This window comes from Otolemur garnettii, unplaced genomic scaffold (assembly GCF_000181295.1).
Source record: "Otolemur garnettii isolate 467f Iridium unplaced genomic scaffold, OtoGar3 scaffold00033, whole genome shotgun sequence".
NCBI lineage: Eukaryota > Metazoa > Chordata > Mammalia > Primates > Galagidae > Otolemur > Otolemur garnettii.
In genome coordinates this window covers 9596500-9614888 of record NW_003852428.1, presented here as the reverse complement: position 1 = coordinate 9614888, position 18389 = coordinate 9596500, and the positions used below count along the sequence as shown (strand labels likewise).

The 18389-nt window shown below is 44.5% G+C and overlaps 1 protein-coding gene across 2 annotated transcripts in view; it reads right to left on the bottom strand.

The window, feature by feature from the left end:
- Positions 1-18389, bottom strand: part of MYO10 (myosin X) — a 226720-nt gene that overhangs the window by 5407 nt on the left and 202924 nt on the right. For both annotated transcript variants that reach the window (XM_003789538.3, XM_023513073.1), the window contains exons 28-39: positions 15485-15580; positions 11995-12088; positions 11244-11299; positions 9219-9361; positions 8764-8958; positions 7595-7752; positions 5138-5261; positions 4296-4593; positions 3145-3352; positions 2180-2316; positions 1073-1193; positions 222-674 (exon numbers count right to left, since the gene is read on the bottom strand). In XM_003789538.3, the coding sequence (XP_003789586.1) occupies positions 222-674; positions 1073-1193; positions 2180-2316; positions 3145-3352; positions 4296-4593; positions 5138-5261; positions 7595-7752; positions 8764-8958; positions 9219-9361; positions 11244-11299; positions 11995-12088; positions 15485-15580 (2083 nt within the window). The remainder of the gene's footprint in view (positions 1-221; positions 675-1072; positions 1194-2179; positions 2317-3144; positions 3353-4295; positions 4594-5137; positions 5262-7594; positions 7753-8763; positions 8959-9218; positions 9362-11243; positions 11300-11994; positions 12089-15484; positions 15581-18389) is intronic.

The following is an 18389-nucleotide window of genomic DNA, read 5'->3' as shown; positions in this document are numbered from 1 at the left end:
AATGGATGCCATCTCAAGTTTGCATTCATTCTGAATATTGCAGAAACATTTACTATAAAGGAGAATGGATGGGGGTGCTAATGGTAAAATCTGGGAGGCTCTAAGGAAAGAGGGTGAAAGAGCAAAGCACTCCATCTTCTCTGCCCTCCACATGAACCTGGCTGTGATCCACGTCCTCAGAGGCCGGCACCCTGCCCTCCTCAACATCCAGCCCTTCTTACCTCCACATCAAAGAGCGTTGACCCATAACCAGGCCACTCCTTGATCAAGGCCATGTACTTGACCATGGCCTGTTCCTGGTTCATTCCCTGAAATTTCTTCCACTTGTCAATGATACTGGCTCGAGCTGAGCAGACCTCTTCCTTAATCCACATGTCCAGCATCTGCTCCTCCTCAGCCTTCTGCCGTACCACCGACCCCGTCCGGAAGCTCCGTCTCAGCGTCCCCTCCAGAAAGCTCGTCCGCCTCTTCTCCAGCCGCTCGCACGGGGTGAAGCTTCTGGTGGACTGGTTGATGCGGGCCCTGAGTCTCTGCAGAGAGTAGACTTCTTCCAGAGGCGGGATGGCGGCGTGCAGGGTGTGATCCCCCTGGAGGTACTGGAGCCGCAGGGCAGCGAGAACCTGGAGGTTTTCTTCCGGGGCTGGATGGTGGCCGTGGATAACTGCTTCATGGGCCTGAGAAGAGCGGTCAGCAGCCTCAGGTCAACACACTGCTGTGCTATGAGATTGCCCACCCCATCAGGGTTTCTCTCAAAAGTCTCCTTCCCTGACTGCTCTGTTGAAAACCGCACCCTCCCCCTGCTTCACCACATAGATACTATCCGACACTGGCCGTGTACTACATTCCTTAGGTCTCTCTCCCACCAATTAGAACAGTTCCTAGCATGGAAGTTCACATGAAATGTGTGAAAGTTTCATTCCACAAGAGAGCAAAAGAGCAGCGGCCTCATTTCTGCTGGGACATCTCAAGCCACTCCTGATATCTAAGGACCAGCTGGTAATTTGTAAGGTGTGTTAATAGGTTTTGCTTTCTTTGGATGGCAAAGAAATCTGTTCCTAAAAGTTCCTTTTACCTGTTCAAACATGAATGCGAATTCCACGCTGTCTTTGGGCACGTTGTCTGTGTCCAGGAAGCAGTAAAGTTTGAAGTAGAATTTCCACGGCAGGTCCCCCGCCTCTGATGTGGCCGCCAGCCTACAGACGGAAGTCAAGACAGACTCAGAAAGCAAAGCCAGAGAGGAGCTCTCTATGGCACGTTCTAAGGACACAGACATACTCCAGGCTGACAGTGGAGGAGGGGGTGGAGGAGCAAACAGAGTGAGAAGAGGGAAGCTGATCGGATGCCTCAGTGATCTGATCTGATCTAACAGGTGGTGAAAAACACGCGTTCATCCTCATCTCCCTGGCAGAAAATAAAGACGCAGCTTTCAGTTAACACACTGATAGCCACACTAAAGTACATTTTTTTTCCTCTTGGGGCCATGATGTTGTATTAGGTTAAGAGATATGTGAGTTATACATGCTTCACGAGGCCCTGGGCTTAATACTAATATGAGTTAAATACAACTCACATGGCCGTAGATGTGTTAAATATTGTGTTAACCAGTATTTTCTGAGGGCCCCCAGTGTAACTACTACTAGCTAACCATTATGCTAAAACAATATAATTTTTTTAAAAAAAAGCCAATTTCTTTATTTCCTTTACTAAGCCTCAAATAAATTAAAATAACATTTGTAATATTGACAGGAATATCATTGTATGGAGACTGTATTTATACCAAGTGGGAACATCCTTGGTGCTACCTAAGGGATATGATACCACAGAATGAATATTTTATTTGAAGAGTTTTTAAATCGGCTTGAGTCTATTAGCCCAATTTCAAAGCTAATGCCAGGTGGAAACCTAAAAATTAAGAGATTCCAAGATAATGAGTACAACAGGAGACTGAGAGAAAGAACGGGGATAAAGGAGCGCTGTGAGTTAAATCCTGAGACCGTAACTTTAGGAATCAGGAAAAACTGCTAGCAGAGAGAAACAGAAAATTAATATACTTCGACAAAGGTAAAATAAAATTCCACCATACGATGACACCAGAAATGCCGCAGAAGTTCATACCTTCAACCTTGCTCTTAATTTCTCCTACTTACTTTTCTGGCGCTTTTAGGGAAAAGGAACTTACTTTTCAAACTTTGCTAAAACATCAGCTACGATGGTTCGGCTTTCAATGGCTTTGTCGACGTGCCCATTGTACTCAAACAAGGCAAACATGTTCCTGCTGTCCTCCATGGCAAGGCCTCTGATCAGCTTCTCCACCACCTGGAAGACACAGCAGGGTGTTTCAGCTCCCTGGGCTGTGGTCCCCACCTGTGGTTCTAGAACGTGCCTTCATCGGAACCTGGAGGGAGCTGCTGGCACAAGTGAAACTCCCAGCGGCTCCTTAAAATGCTCCTATGTGGTCATCCTACAATTTCAAAGGTTCTGTTTTTCCCTTGTTCTCTGGAAGTCAGTCTTACCTCCTCCTTGCCAAAATAAGAACACAGGGTATTTTGCTCATCACTAGGGGAAGAAACTGGGCTGATTTCTTGTAAGGCCATATTAGCAGGAAAAATAGATGAAGAACTGAAGTCCTGTCTTTCATCTGATAAATCCATGCATCACTCAAAGAAACAAGAAGTCTTCTGGGAGGGTTTTATTGCACTACCTTTTTTTTTTGCCAATTAATTTACAGCAATACATTTAAACTTAAAAGAGAAGATATGTGCATCTGACCCAACATTCTAGATATTCCTGTGGTAAAGAGAAATACTTAGCTGCAGAAGCAATACAATCAACTCTCATCAGAGTGGGGACACCTGAGTCAGGTCTGCAATCTCCACTAGACGCCTGGGGGTCTCTCAGAGTAGCAAGATAATGTCTTAGGTATTTTGGCCTGAGTTTAACTTCGTGTTTTGACTCATCTTAATACGTATGTCTGTCTCTCTATGCATGTGGTTGGTTGTGGGTTGCACTCATTTCTTTGTTTGTTGAGCAGCTGTACTATGTAAATTACACCCCTGCATGCAGCCAGTCAGTGAAGCTCAGCTCCCGACTGGGGCAGGTCAGCAGTAATGCACCAAACGGGGGGAGCAGCAGAAGCCCCCTCACCTCGCCAGCTGTGGTGTGGGAGTTGATGGAGATCTTGCAGGAACCGCCGCCGTGGCAGTACACCGTGGATGTCATTTCCTGCCTGTGGATCAGAGCTTCTATTTCATCTCGGGAAGGCACAAACTCTCTGCATTTGGTTTTCTTAAGAGATTCATAGATGAAGAGGGCATATTTTTCCATTTCGGTTCCTGGAAACTGTTCCCGTATCCTAGGAGACAGACACTGACTGTTACTTGCTAGACTGAGAAGGGCTGGGGGCTGAGAGCCAGGCTGTGCCACAGCTCTGCAGACCGGCACGGCCACTGGGCCCCCCAGTGGTGAACTGAGCAAGTACCAGTGATTTCCTGGCAAGGGAAATCCTGTTCAGTCCGTGCAGGTTCAGTTTAAATAATAATAAAAACAAGCCCAAAGAGCCAACCTGTGACTGCGGGCATTTTCGCTGCCAGGTCACCTCTGCAACGCTGTTAATTATTTGTCTCATATCTGCTAGTGAAAATCGTCTCTCCCTAGCTAATCAAAATCTCAAGCAGATTACATCCACTTGTTTGATTAGGAACACCTATCCAAGTTGGGTTTTTTCTGATTTATATAGAATAGTGGTAATTAAATATACCCAACGCCCTAAACATGAGGATGTCACACTAAAAGGGATTGGGTCCCTGAAATAACCTGTGTGGCTTAAAGGGAAAAAAGATGTCCTTCAGCTTACTCAGGTGACCTGCGAGTCCGAGCCCTGAATAGGTCCCTGCCCTATTCAAAGTGTCTTCTTTTTTTCCTTTGAGACAGAGTCTTGCTCTGTTGCCCTGGCTAAAGTGCTGTGGCATCAGCTAGGTCACAGCATCCTCAGACTCCTGGGATCAAGAGATTTTCCTGCCTCAGTCTCCCAAATAGCTGGAACTATAGGTGCCCACCACAACGCCCAGCTGATTTTTCTATCGTTAGTGGAGACAGGGTCTTGCTCTTCTTCAGGTTGGTCTTGAACTTCTGAGTTCAAACGATCCTCTTGCCTTGGCCTCCCAGAGTGCTAGGATTACATACAGGCACGAGCTACCTCGCCCAGGGCAGAGGTGTCTTCTGTTCGACAGTCTCTTCATCTGAGTGAGACCATCGCCCACCACTGCCCAGCTGGCTCACACTCCCCCATGCTATACCTTTTCAGATGAAACTTGAGATACTTGAGGATGCCCCGGCTGGGCAGGAAGGTACAGCTCAGGCACGTCAGGATCTGCCAGCTGTACAGGTTGCCCACGCTGCCGGGGTGGGGCACTTTGTTGGTCTGTTTGACGAGCTGGCAGTAAAGCTCATCTCGCAGAGGCCGCAGGTCATGCCCTGTCTGCAGGATGCCCTGGATTATCGGAATAGGGTCAGACATGGATTCCAGTTGCTGGAGGGAATTGAATATCTTGATGGCTTCATCCTGTAGGGTTGTGTAGCCTTTGTCTTTGAGTACTAGGACAAGTGAAGAAACACAGAAGTCACATTCAGGGTTCAGGGAAAGTATAACCTGAGCAGTGGAGGAAAGGAGGAATAAATGGGGAGAAACAGCCAGTTCATGACGCAGCATCACCATTCCCTACACACTAAAGTCAGCCGCACAAAGCTCTAAAAATGCAGACACTGCTTCATTATACACTTGAACCTTTTACTACATAAAAAGCTCACTTAGAAACTGGTCTGTGGCAAATAGTTTCCATATTTGGAAAGCAAAATTATTTAGGTTGTTCCATATCATTAAAGGCGACTCTGAGTTCATGGCCAGTGATGACTTCCTTGTAAAATCCTTTCTTTTATTGTAACAATCAATTCTTGTGTGACTGCAACCACACTCTAAAAGCCCTACTTTGGAAAAGTATTTACTTTATCTTTTTCTCCCTATTCATGATGATAAAGAGAATCATTGAGTTAAAATAAATGCTACTAGGTTAGAGCTAAAGACTTAGCAGAGAGAACAAAACTCCAGTCTGCAGAGGAGGCCGGGGGCCTGTGGACTCACAGTTGAGATTGATGTCCCCGTACGGCAGGGGCAGGAGTGGGGAGTGCAGGGGGTGATGGGTGTATCGGAGGATCGGGTTCCGTTTATAGATCTGCTCCACCACGTCCGAGTTCAGGCAGTTCTCCTTGAAAAGACAGGCGCCATTACAATAGAGAAGGTAAGCTTACCGTAAAAAAACCTGCGCCGAAATGAACAAAATCAACTCTATACCGAAATGAACAAAATCAAATGTATATCAAAATGAACAAAATCAACTGTATTTTCCTATGTATGGACATTTTCAAAAGTCTCACATCCCTAAGCCTGGTGGAATGGTGGGGGAGGAATATAGTATTAGTAATTTCAAGCACAAGAAGACACACACGATCTGTGTTTGACAACAAACCACAAAGGTACATTCTTTTTATACTGTGTACTCTTCATTTCGCGTACATATATTTTCCTAAGTAATTTACAAATCCCTCCTGAGATTATAATGCTTAACAAAACTAAAGTTTTCTTTATAGACATCAATCCTGCAGCCAAACTAGGGGTCAATCTCTAATTCATTTAAAACACGCATTTTTCTAGCTCTTTAACTGTCCTTTCGTATTCTCTCTACACCTGACCACACGTGTTACTAAGTTATTCGGGAGACTCTTCTTTCAAGTGCCTACCTGCCCTTCCACCCTTGAAATTTCAGAGAACCTTTTAAAGAATTTCACCAAGTGTTTATGCTCCTACAACGTTAATCTGGGATATAAAAAAGCCAAAGTAACTTTTAGACTTTTAAATAAACAGAAAAGTTGGAGGAAGGGCAATGAATCCTTCTACCATGGTAAGTTCATTTCTACTATAAAAGTTTGTCAATAACTTCCGCTGGAAAGCACTCATTTTTTTTTAATTACTTAAGAAATTTTATATGTACTTCTTTAAGGTAACTTTGACTCATTTCTCTCTCTCCTTTTTTTTTTTTGAGGCAGAGTCTCAAGCTGTCCCCTGGGTAGAGTGCCATGGCATCATACTCACAGCAACCTCCAACTCTTGGGCTCAAGCGATCCTCTCACCTCAGTTTTTCTATTTTTAGTAGAGATGGGGTCTTGGTTTTTGCTCAGGCTAGTCTCGAACTCGTGAGCTCAAGCAATCCACCTGCCTCAGCCTCCCAGAGTGCTAGGACTATAGGTGTGAGCCACTGCACCCGGCCAACTGGACTCATTTCTTAACAAGCATTGTTTCGTATTTAGAAAATTCTATTTACTCTTTTAACGTATGAATTCAAATAAATTCTAATTATATAAATTTAAGTATAAAGAATAAAAATATAAAAACAGGTAAGATACAGCTTTAAAGAGAAAGTCTGTCTGATATGTGATATTTTTATACCTTTCTTGAAAGAAAGCTTTAAAAAATCATCTTTCAAGGGTAAAAATGAAAATATTTGTATCTGGCACTCTGGGTTCCATGGAAAGCTCTGGAGCACTGGGGAACAACTGGCTTACTGGAAACCAGCTCCAAATACCAGGAAATACATCATGATGGAATCCGGAGGCCAACTTGAATTTGGTGGGAAATTACATACTGCTGATATTAAACCCTTTCCCACCTCAAGAAGCAGCGTTGCCTCCTGGATCCGATGAGCTAATTTCCTTTAATGTCTACCAGTAAAATACCTGCCTCACTATTATTCCAGTGTCTTCTGTCATAGTCCTAGCTCTGTCCTTTGCCCTGAGCATGGGAAACTTGGGAGGAACGGCAGCCCAAATAATTCCCTTGACTTGGATCTGCACCAGGGACTGACCAGCTATGCACCAGCCCTGTGAGCAACACAACCAGAATTCTGTACCTCATTTCCATTCCTGAAAATGAGGGCAAGAATCCTTGCTTATGGCTGCCATTTAATCATTCAATTGCTCATTTAACATACATTTACTGAGGAACTAAAACATTCTAAACAAAAAATTACAGCTTAACATGATCAATGCCAATCCAGACACTTGGGAGCTTCTGGAGTCTGGAGGTGCCAGACAGAAATTCTGAGGATTCTATGGTTCCACATGAATCCATGGGTGTGGTCTTCAAACTGTACAGTAAGAGTGGAATTATCTGGTCACTCCTGAAAGGGCTTCGACTGGGGATAGGGGGAACCCTGGGGCAAGGGAGGTGGTTCCCAACACCATATTCACATGGTGGGGGAGGGCGCCCCACACCCCAACCTGCAAACCAACATCCTTTTGCCCATGGAGCCCAGCAGGTGGGGCTGCCTCTAACACCTCCCCAGAGACAAAACACTATTAGTATAAAATTTCACCTAGACTCTCAGTTCAATTCCTAAAAGCAGGCACCCCAAAACACCAAATTAACCAAACATTACTTTTGATTACAGAATAAAAATTAAGCTGGATGAATACTGAGGTCTTGCTGCTCCCAGGGTAGACTCTGTGAGCGCAGAGCCACCCTGGAGGGGTTGCCCTGTCTTACCTTGATGTCTTGAATCAGCTGCTGGGTGGGGGTGTCAATCGGGGCCTTGGTGTCGGTCACGTTTTGAATGGCACTGGACCACCTGGTAGCCTCGTTGAGCAGCTTAGTGTAGAGCCGGTAGCAGTGTTTGCGCCCGTACACGGTGACATTCCAGTAACCTGCAGCAGTGGCACACACACATCAACCTTGACCTGAGTTGGCCAAGGGGATGCTCTCATGCCAGTGTCCCAGAAGCTCGGCATCACCAGAAGCCTATGCTGTGTCTGCCCTTCGTCCCCTTAAAGTAATTGTTCAATAACAAAAACGCTCTGAATTCTGACATGTGCCTGCCCTGCATTGAGTATCCAGTGATGAACCAAAAACAGGTGTTCCTTGCACTATGGAGTTCGTAGTTGAGAGGGGAAGACAAGCCTTGTTATAATAAATCCAGAATTAAGTATAGAAAGGTAATTTGTCTCTTCTGCTATGAAAAGAAATTGGTGTAAGCTAATGTCTCTTTCTGGGCTCTAGAACAAGAGTGAAAAGGCTTCCCTCTGATTTCTCACTTTCTGTTCGTTCCTTTTCTTTTCTTAGTCTGTCTGTTTGGAAGAAAACACTTATGCTAGGTGGTCTGTGCGCTCTGAGACAGGCTGTCCGAATCACCACCCAAACCTGACAGGAATGAAGCAACTATGTTTTTAAACACACACACACGCAACTAGCAATACAAATCAAAATAAACAATCTTCCAGAAACACGTTTGCAATTCTACAAACTAAAAACCTAAGCTCACATGTCTGCTTTTTATGCTACCAGGCTAAGTTCAGTGAGAGTTAGGATTTACCCTCTGGGGGTTGTATATGACCCTCATCGTATAATGGGGAATATGACAAAAAACCCCACAGGTGTGTAAACACAAAGCTTCCTGCAGGATGATCTGAGTCTGTTCTTGTCTTCTAAGACTGTTTTTATGACTCCATAAATTAAGATCTCTCTACTATACTTCATGTCATACAACTAACCACAGACAGGAGATAAATCAATAAGAACAGGGCTGCTTTGGGGAGCAAATCAAGTGCACACTCAGTGGGTGGGATGCTTATTCCTTTGCTCGGAACAAATCCAGACCTTTTAAGATCTGATGCTCAAAGTCTGGGGCCCAGCTAGTCACAAGCACACGGACTGGTTACCTGTCTCCTTAAATATCTTCTCGTCCGGGGGGACAACCGAGCAGAGGCTGTTGAGGACCAGGGTGCCCAGTTTCACAGCGTTCTTCTCCGAGCTCTTGTAGTAATCCAGGGAATTGTGTGTCAGTACAAACCAGCGTTTCTTCAGCTTCAGTGAAGACATCTTCGGGCTGTTCTTCACTTCTTTGTGCAACCATCCTGGAAAGGAAAATTACAGCGTAGATCAAAAAGCAGGAAGAGAAACCCTAAACGCCACAGAACCATCTGCATCATGGTACAGGTGGGCTGTGTTTCTACCTATTTGCCAGGAGACGGCTACCATCATCTCTTATCCCATAATTAAATGGCAAAAGTCCAAAAGACTTTGAAAAGCTGCTCAGAATAAAAATCTTGCCAATGTCTATGCAAATGAAAATAAGACTTGGTAAAAACACGGAGGGAGCGTCGCGGGTAATCACCTCTCACTATGAACTCCTGGCCCTCCACCCTGGTGTCCCCCTTGGACCTCTGCAGCAGGGTGATCCAATGGTGCATCTCCTCGGGCGTGTCGGCGTTGCAGTGCAGCACCCGGTTGGCCGTGATGATCACGAACGAATTGGGTCTGAGTGACAAAGCGGGAAGGAAGCAAAGCTTCTTAGCTCTACCGTTAGCATCACCTCTGTTTGAACCAAGCCTAAGTGCTTTTTCCCTGGCTCATGGGTCACGGGGACACACGCTGCTACGCTATTTGTATTTTATATTAAGGCAAAGCTTGCTCATTTCTGCAGGATTTATTTTATGCATCGTTAACCTTTAAACTTGGAGCAACACATTCATCCTGAAGGTCCTGGAAAGGAAAACATTTCTTCATGCAAAACTTTCCAGATGAAGCTCAGTTCCCGGAAGGCTAAGTAAGGTGACCACAGGGGAAAAATTTTTTTTGATGCTTCTCCAAAGTCAATTTCTTTCTGCCTTGGATATTAGTTCTGCGGGTTGGTTATGAAATGTCTGACACTAGCAATAAAAGAGGATCTGTAAATAGGTGGAATATCTTAAACAGCAGCTGATGCCCCTTGTGAAAAAGCCACCTGGGTCCCTGTTTCCAAAGCAATCTACCAGGGGTGCATTTCCCAGTCACGGATGACTGGATAATGGAAATTTACTCTCTCCCTCACTTCTTTATGTCTGGCGAGGACGGAACCTCTCATGGGCCCTTCCACATACTAATTCCTCTATCCAGCCACTTAAACTAGTGAATGTGAACTTTTCTTGCAAGTTTTTGGTAGTCACTGCAGTTAAGTGCTACAAAAGTTCAAGAAAAGGAAGAACTAGACCATAGGAGGCAGGGAAAGGACTTGAGGTATCCCTTAAAAACTGTTTGAAAAAAACCCCAAAAAGCCCAGATCGTAAAAGGTCTGGGCTTGTTCTGAGCAAAGGACTAAGCGTCCTACCCACTGAGCGTTGTTTTTCTCATAGCTGGGAAGGGGGAAAAGATGGGTAGTAGAGGATGAGAGAAAATTCTAAGCACGGACCATCACATGCCCAGCCTGGAGGAGTGAAGGATGGTGGGAGGAGTGAAGAATTAGGAAGGCTAGAAAGGAACTCACACACCAAAAGGTCAGGAATCTGGGACTTGCTTATTGACATAACGTTAAAGATTCCCCACCCAGTTGCAAGACGGTGCAGGGTGACCATGAGAAGAAGGATCCAGGGTTCCGAAGAGCCTCTGCCAAGGGCAGAGTGATGGAAGCCTCGGATCTCTGCATCCCACCAAGCCGGCACTATTGTTCTGTTGTCCATGTCAACACGCTCACTACTCTCTATCTTACTAAGGGCAGAAGCAAAGATGGTAGGTTCGTTCTTACTCTGGTCCGAGAGCAACTTTTCTCAAAGTCCGCTGCAGGCCAGAAAGAGAATTTACAAGCAGCAAAAGAAAAAGAGAAATGACAGGGGCAAAGCTCATGGGGAACAAAGACTCCTAGACGGTTTCTGAAGACAATTTGCCTGCGAAGAACAAAACCCTCACCTGACATGCTATTTTAAGGGCACAGAGAAATGTCAAGGAAAATGCCTGTTAGTGGTTTATTTATTAATAGTCTGCATATACATTATCAGCAACATCACTTTCAAGTTCATTATTAAGTTCTAAAAGGGGGACTCCCTCTCTAACCCTGCAATACTATTTTTCTAAACAGGCATTCTCTTCCCCTATGATTCCCTAGTTTGTATCCAAATGAATGAAGTATTACTTTTATGTGTGTTTTTAAAAAATAAATTAAGTTTCCATTATTTCCCCCCAACACTACCCAGAGAGGAAGACTTCTGGGTGACACAAAATTAGGCACTAAGCAGGAGGACTTCAGATTGCTGGGGCTGACAAGGTGGGGACACGCCGCCAGGGGACCTCACAGCCCAGTGAGGAGGACAGCAGCCCAGCAGCACAGGGACCTGTGGGGACGAGCAGGCACTTAATCACCTTTGTGAAAAGCCACATCTGAGCTTACCTATCCGGGCTGTCAGATGCACACACGGAATCAATTAGCCCCACATCCAAAGTACCCTGCAAGACACAAAAAGTAGATTGAATGAGAGCACCACTAAAGTAGGGTGCACATTACAGAGACAGCCCAGCTCACAACGCCAAGCAAAAACAGAATCGGGGCCTTCCTTTCACAGTTAACTGCAAAATAACAGGTCTCTAAGAAAGGCTCCCTTCATTTAGTGAATACAAACAGACTCAGACAGGGCAGAATCTACAGCCCCAAAAATTACGAATTAACCAGTTCTCTTGCAATGAAGGGTATTGATGAACTTTTTTCAATAGGGCAAATATTCTGATTCATATTGTGACCTTTCGTTAGATTTTTACATTTATTCTGCTAAGAAATATTATTTAAATTTTTCTTATAAGGAAATAAAACTTTATGTTAAAAACAGAACTTCATGACTTTGTACACGTCTTTGGATAAAGAGAGAATATATGCAATTTAGAATTCACCAAGTATTGTTAAGAAAAAGTATAATGTACTTCCATGACGTCATAGAAGCTGGGTTTTTTTTTCTTTTAAAGGTTTGAAGTAGGAGAATTGCTAAGTATAACTACTTTAACCTTTTATAATTTATTATCTTTTTCATAATTTTTATTATACTTTTACTTAATAAAAAAAGATTATTGGGAAGTTCCCAGTCCCGTCCTTCTTGCTGTCACAATTCCTTGCCCTCGCCCCCTCAGGGCGCCCAGCCACGCTCACGCACCACGGCATTCTGTGGGTTGGCCTGCTCATCGTGCATCTCCCGAATCTCCTGGTCAGTGGAGGCGTGGACCTGACTCAGCACGCTGAACCACTGGCTGTGGGGAAGAGAGAGCAATTGTCAAGGAATAGCTGACCTCTGGACTGCAAAACGGTGGCGTCCTTCTCCAGGTTCCCTGGGAAATGACATCTCCACTGGACTCCTCTGGTTTTATTTATGTATTTATTTATTTAGACGGTCTCATCCTATTACTCTGGGTAGAGTGCTGTGGTGTCATCACAGCTCACAGCAACATCAAACTCTTGGGGTTGAGCAATCCTCTTGCCTTAGTCTCCTAAGTAGCTGGGACTACAGGCACTGCCAATACTTGGCTAGTTTTCTATTTTTTTTTTGTAGAGACAGAGTCTCACTTTATCACCCTTGGTAGAGTGCCGTGGCATCACACAGCTCACAGCAAGCTCTAACTCCTGGGCTTAAGTGATTCTCTTGCCTCAGCCTCCCGAGTAGCTGGGACTACAGGCGCCCACCACAAAGCCAGGCTATTTTTTGGTTGCAGTTTGGCCGGGGCCAGGTTTGAACCCGCCATCCTCGGTATATGGGGCAGGCGCCTTACTCACTGAGCAACAGGTACCGCCCTAGTTTTCTATTTTTTTAAGGTAGATATGGGGTCTCACTCTTGCTGAGGCAGGTCTCGAACTCCTGAGCTCATGCAATCCACCTGCCTCAGCCTCCCAGAGTGCTAGGATTACAGGCATGAGTCACCTTGCCCAGTGGCCCCTTTGCTTTTAATTTGCCTGATTCTCATGGGTGAATGTGAGTTTCATACCACTAAGGAGTAGGGTTAGAATAAGTACCCAAATTATTGGCTCGGTGCCTGTGGCTCAAGTGGCTAAGGCACTAGCCACATATACCTAAGGTGGTGGGTTTGAATCCAGCCTGGGCCCACCAAGCAACAATGATGGCTACAACCAAAAAATAGCCAGGCATTGTGGCGGGCACCTGTGGTCCCAGCTACTTGGGAGGCTGAGGCAAGAGACTCGCTTGAGCCCAGGAGTTGGAGGCTGCTGTGAGCTGTGATGCCACAGCACTCTACCCAGGGGGATAGCTTGAGGCTCTGTCTCAAAAAAAAAAAAAAAGTAGCCAAATTACCTAGAACTACTTTTAAGTATCACATGTACCACCTTTACACTGAAGGAAGACGTTTCCCCTCCAGGTCCTACAGACCTTTATAGACATTTGATGATGATGATGAGTTCCTTGAGAAACTGACAGCAAATCACGAAATCTACCCCAAATACTTACATCAAGAATGTATAACCCATGGGACATTCAGTTATTAACAAAATAAAACAAAACAAAAACACAGTAAATTTCAAAGTCAGAGGTGAACAATGTAGGACCACCATCTCAGAATGACCACTTGAGATCTCTTTTTCTACTCAATCCCAGGATGGGACTGAGGGTGCCTATAATCCTAGCTACTCGACAGAAGTGAGCAACCGCAAAACGTGAGAGGTACCAACGCAAGAGAGATGCCAGGGCATCCTTCCCCTGTGGGGCTCATGAGAAACATACACATTACGGTGCCAAATGCAAGAGAGATGCCAGGACATCCTTCCCCTGTGGGGCTCGTGAGAAATATACACATCACAACTACAGGGGACAGTACTTGGGATGCAATGGGATACTTAAGTGTAAAAATAACATCCACATATAAAAGTAGGCTGAGTAAATTATCTATAGCAAAGCACTAAAATCTATCTCCTGTGATTCTGGAAGAGAAAATTATGACCAAGAACTCAAAAATATTCAATACATATAGATTCTTAGTGAGACCCAGGGAAACATATTATGAGTTTGCTCCAACAATTCTGGTCAACTGGAAGACGAGACTCCATTCATTGTTTCACTAATTTCAACATATCCCAAATGAACCACTGAACAAAATACATCCACTCAAGATGCAGACCACACAGAGTCACATACACAAAGGCATAACGTTCTGTTGTATTTTCAATCTGTATAGATTAAACCCTTAAGTTTCTAAATTTCTTCTTCTGAATCATGGATTACTTAGATTCTGAAAGAAATTTTAAAAAATGGGTTCCACTACTCAGGAGGAAAAATCCTTAGATAAATATTCCAAATGCTAAATTTAGCTGGTTCATTATGGCACAACACAGACAGGGCAGCTGCCAAATGCTGGGCCTATAACTCAGCTGAGAAGCTGTGGGCATTCCCCAAACCACAAAAAACCACATGTGGTCTCCAGGAGTCCCAGACAGAATGATGGGCTGTAATTCTAGGTTTGCTTGTTTTTCCAGTTTGTGTTAGAATTTATGGGTCCAAGCAGGGTTTTAGTTTGTTCCCATGGGAAGAATTATGTTCTGGTGTCTTCGTCCTGAATGTTGCTACCATGGTGTTATATCAACTCAGAAACATTCAAAGGGCAAGGGGTAGCCAGAGGTCCTGAGAACTCAATAGAAGATTCTAAGGATTTCTGGGCTGAGAATGAAAGAATATAGGGTTGGGATGTTACCTTCAAAAACTAGGAGATATTCTGTAGGGTTGCTTGGAGCAGACCTTTTGAGCATAACTCTCCAGACTCACAGGCGGCAGGAATAGATGGGACAGACACTCCAGTGTGGCACATCCACTATGAGACCTCGGGATGTGTCACCCTCAAGAACAAATTACCAATCCTCCTTAATTTTGTACTGTGTCTCCCCAGCACTCCAACATGGAGACCTGATGTCCAGAAAAGTCAGACACTCTTAGTCAGCCAAGAAAAGGCCCCGCTTTCCTCTAATCTCAGTCAAAAATGTAAGACTAATGCCTCTAATCAATTGAATTATGCTTACATACATTTACAAGTAATATTCTCATTTCACTGTACCCTAGTCTCCTGTTCTGCAAAATGCAGATAATGGTAATAATTCCTGTCCCTCAGGATTGTTGTGAGAATTAAATGAATCAATATACGCAAAACATTTAGAACACTGCCCGAAATATAGTAAGTTCTATGTCAGGCAATATCTCTTCCATGAATTTCTCATCACTGACACCTTTAAAACCCTCCAGAGCACTGTCATTTAGCTGCCAGTTAATGCCCCCTGACCTTTGAATCTTTATCAGATACAACCTGTCCACTTTCAAAGCTCAGAACCTCCCAGAGGGTGGGCTTTTAGCTCCCTGTAGCCTCACAGTTTCCACTTGTGACAATAGGGCCTGTGCCAAGATAACGAGGCATCTGTCAGTCAGTCTGGAGGCATCTGAGGCTGGAAACCATGAATCTTGTGCTACACTTGAACACATCTGCCGAGGAAAAGACTTCCCTGGAGACATCACATCCCTTATGACTCTCAGTTTGGCAACTATCTTATAGAGAAACCCAACTAGAAAAATAGTGAAAATCTTTACAAAGCCAGTAGGGTAAACAGTGCTGTGTGATGCTCACGCCTGTGCAGGACAAAGTCCCCAGCCCAAACCTCACCTGGCATCTTCAGGAGACTCCGCGATCAGGTGGAAGGTCCGATCGGCCATGATGATGTCAATCCCATTCTCCTTGCTGGTGTTGTCCACGATCTCTCTGCAAAGGAGTGTAGGAGACAGATGCACATCAGGGTCATGGAAAATTCACAGTAACAACGAGGAAAGCAAGGTCATGAAACTAAAGACTGAGCCGCAAACGGTGACTGAAGAAACCGTGTCTTGTCGGCCTCCAGAGTTCAGCATTTGTGGGCTCCGCATCTGTGCACTCAATCAGCAGGGGAGCAAAAAGAAAAAGCAAATTAAAAACACGTCCACAAGTTAAAGCACAATACTATACAACAATTATCCATGTGGCATTTATAGCACATAGGTATTATAAGTAATCCAGAGATGATTTAATATGTGGGGGAATATAGTCAGGTCACATATGCAATTATTATGCCACTTTTTATCAGGAATTTGGGACACCAGGATTTTGGTGCCCGTGGGAGGTAGGGCATCCTGGAACCGTACTGAGCAAGGATGGAACCTACAATTCTTTTTCTTTTAAAAATGAACAGTCCCTCCAAGGAGGAGCCAGACTCCTTGCTGGGGTTCTACTGCCTTCCCTAGAGACCACCTTCTCTTGTGTCTCGCCAGCCCACCCCCGTCTGTAATGGAAGGCAACCTCAAAGGCAAGGTGGTCTGGAATGTGCTCTCACCCTAGCTCACTGCAATTTCCATCACAGTTTAAGGCCTTGGCCTGGGTCTGACCTGATACGAACATGTTATTTCCTTTAGGGATTCTGGGGTGAAGAAAAGGATTTAGGTGGTTTTGGTTCACACAACTATCTTGATCTCATCCCCACCCTCCCTCAACACTAGAGGAATAAAACTGGAGGCCTAGGGAAACAAAATCAGGGTAAAGCCCTGGCTGGTGCTAGGACCGCAGTGGCAACGACAACGTACTACATCAAGAAGGGTCTTGTGGATGAAGTCAGCTTGCTTTGATGACCGAGGCAGTACAAATGTTCACAACCAAACATTCATTTTATAGCAACAAAACTAAAACAGCCTAACCGGCCAGAAAAAATAAATATTACACTGAGAGGAAATAAAACATTTGCTTAAAAAAAAACAGATCAGAATTCAAGGAAGAGCAGTCTGTGGACCTCTGAGCGGAAGGAGGGAGGGTAAGCCTTGGGTCTGACATTGAAGCCTCCTGGACAGGTCGATATCTCCAGCAAAGATTCTCCTCACCGTGTCGCCTTGGACAAGCCACTTTCCCTTTTAAGAGCTGGATACGTGTGTGCAAAAGGAGGGGATGAGACCTTATGACCTAGCTTACAGCTGCGGTTCTGAACCAGAGGCCCCACAGAATCAGGGAGATGTTGAGAAATACCCGCAGAGGTCCCCGGGGTTAGGCCAGGGGCCAGGGCTTTGTATTCATAAACACCTTCCCTGACACCGGGAAGGAAGGATACTGATGTTGTAAGGGCTACAGCAAATGCAGCTGGGCCCTAACTCAGGACCCCTCCCCAAATCCCAAAGCTCAAAATAATAAAGTAAACATTCCAGAGATCTGTCTATAGAGCCTGAAGCTTAAAAGGAGGTAGGTAAGAAACATGTTGGCATATTCGAAAGCAAGGGAGCTATCAAAAAGTACCAAGATGGTACTGAAAGGCTCCTTCTGGCCAAGAGGGGGCTGACGTGAGCATCCCTAAGATTTCATTCAATAAAATCCAGGAGCTCTTCAATGATATTTGGAAAATTAGGCTCAGCGCTTGTAGCTCAGTGGCTAGGGCATCAGCCACATACACTGAGCTGGCGGGTTTGAACCTAACCCAGGCCTGCCAAAGAACAATGACAACTACAACAAAAAAATAGCTGGGTGTTGTGGCGGGCAACTGTAGTCCCAGCTACTTGGGAGGCTGAGGCGAGAGAATCACTTGAGCCCAAGAGTTTGAGGTTGCTGTGAGCTGTGATGCCACAGGGTTCTACTGAGGGTGACACAGCGAGACTGTCTCAAAAAAAATAAAAAATTAATTCAAAAAGTTGGGGGTGGGAAATGAGGAAATGTCGATTAATGGGTAAAAATATACAGTTTGATAGAAGTAAAAGACATGGTGTTTGCAGTGGAGTATGTATAGATTACTACTATTATACAATACTCTACAGCAGTGAGTTTCAACTGGTGTGCTGTGAGAGGATCTTAGGTGTGCCACAAAAATTTTTAAAGACCATTAATTAAACTATTTTCAAAAGAATGTCAAAGTACAGTAAGTGCATTCTTTTTTCTTACTCTTTTTTTGATCGACATTTAACTGTGCCACAGAAGTTTAACCACAGGTTCGAGTGTGCTAGGAGATAAAAAAGATTGAAAAACATTGATCTATAATATTTTTCAAAACAGCTATAAAAGAATAACGTGAATGTTTCTAGCACTAAGAGAAATACTTAAGATGATAGATATCCTAATTATACTAATTTGATCTTTATAGATTATACGAATGTATTAAACGATCACTAGTCCCTCAAAATGTGTCTATCATATACCAATTTAAAAAAATGACTAAAGAAATCCCAAGTTGTTGTCACTGGAGTATACAAGAGAATCCATTCACTGTTCTAGTAACTGTGTGGAAAACAAACAAAAAAAATCAAGCATTTATTTTGCCTTTCCTGTACAAACTGGACCTCAGGATTAATAAAGTTTCTCTTGGCACTGCTTGTGGCTCAGTGAGTAGGGTGCCAGCTCCATATAACAAGGGTGGCGGGTTCACACCAGGCTTCAGCCAAATTGCAACAAAAAAATAGCCAGGCCTTGTGGCGGGCGCCTATAGTCTCAGGTGTGGCTACTAGGGAGGCTGAGGCAAGAGAATCACCTAAGCCCAAGAGCTGGAGGTTGCTATGAGCTGTGATGCCAC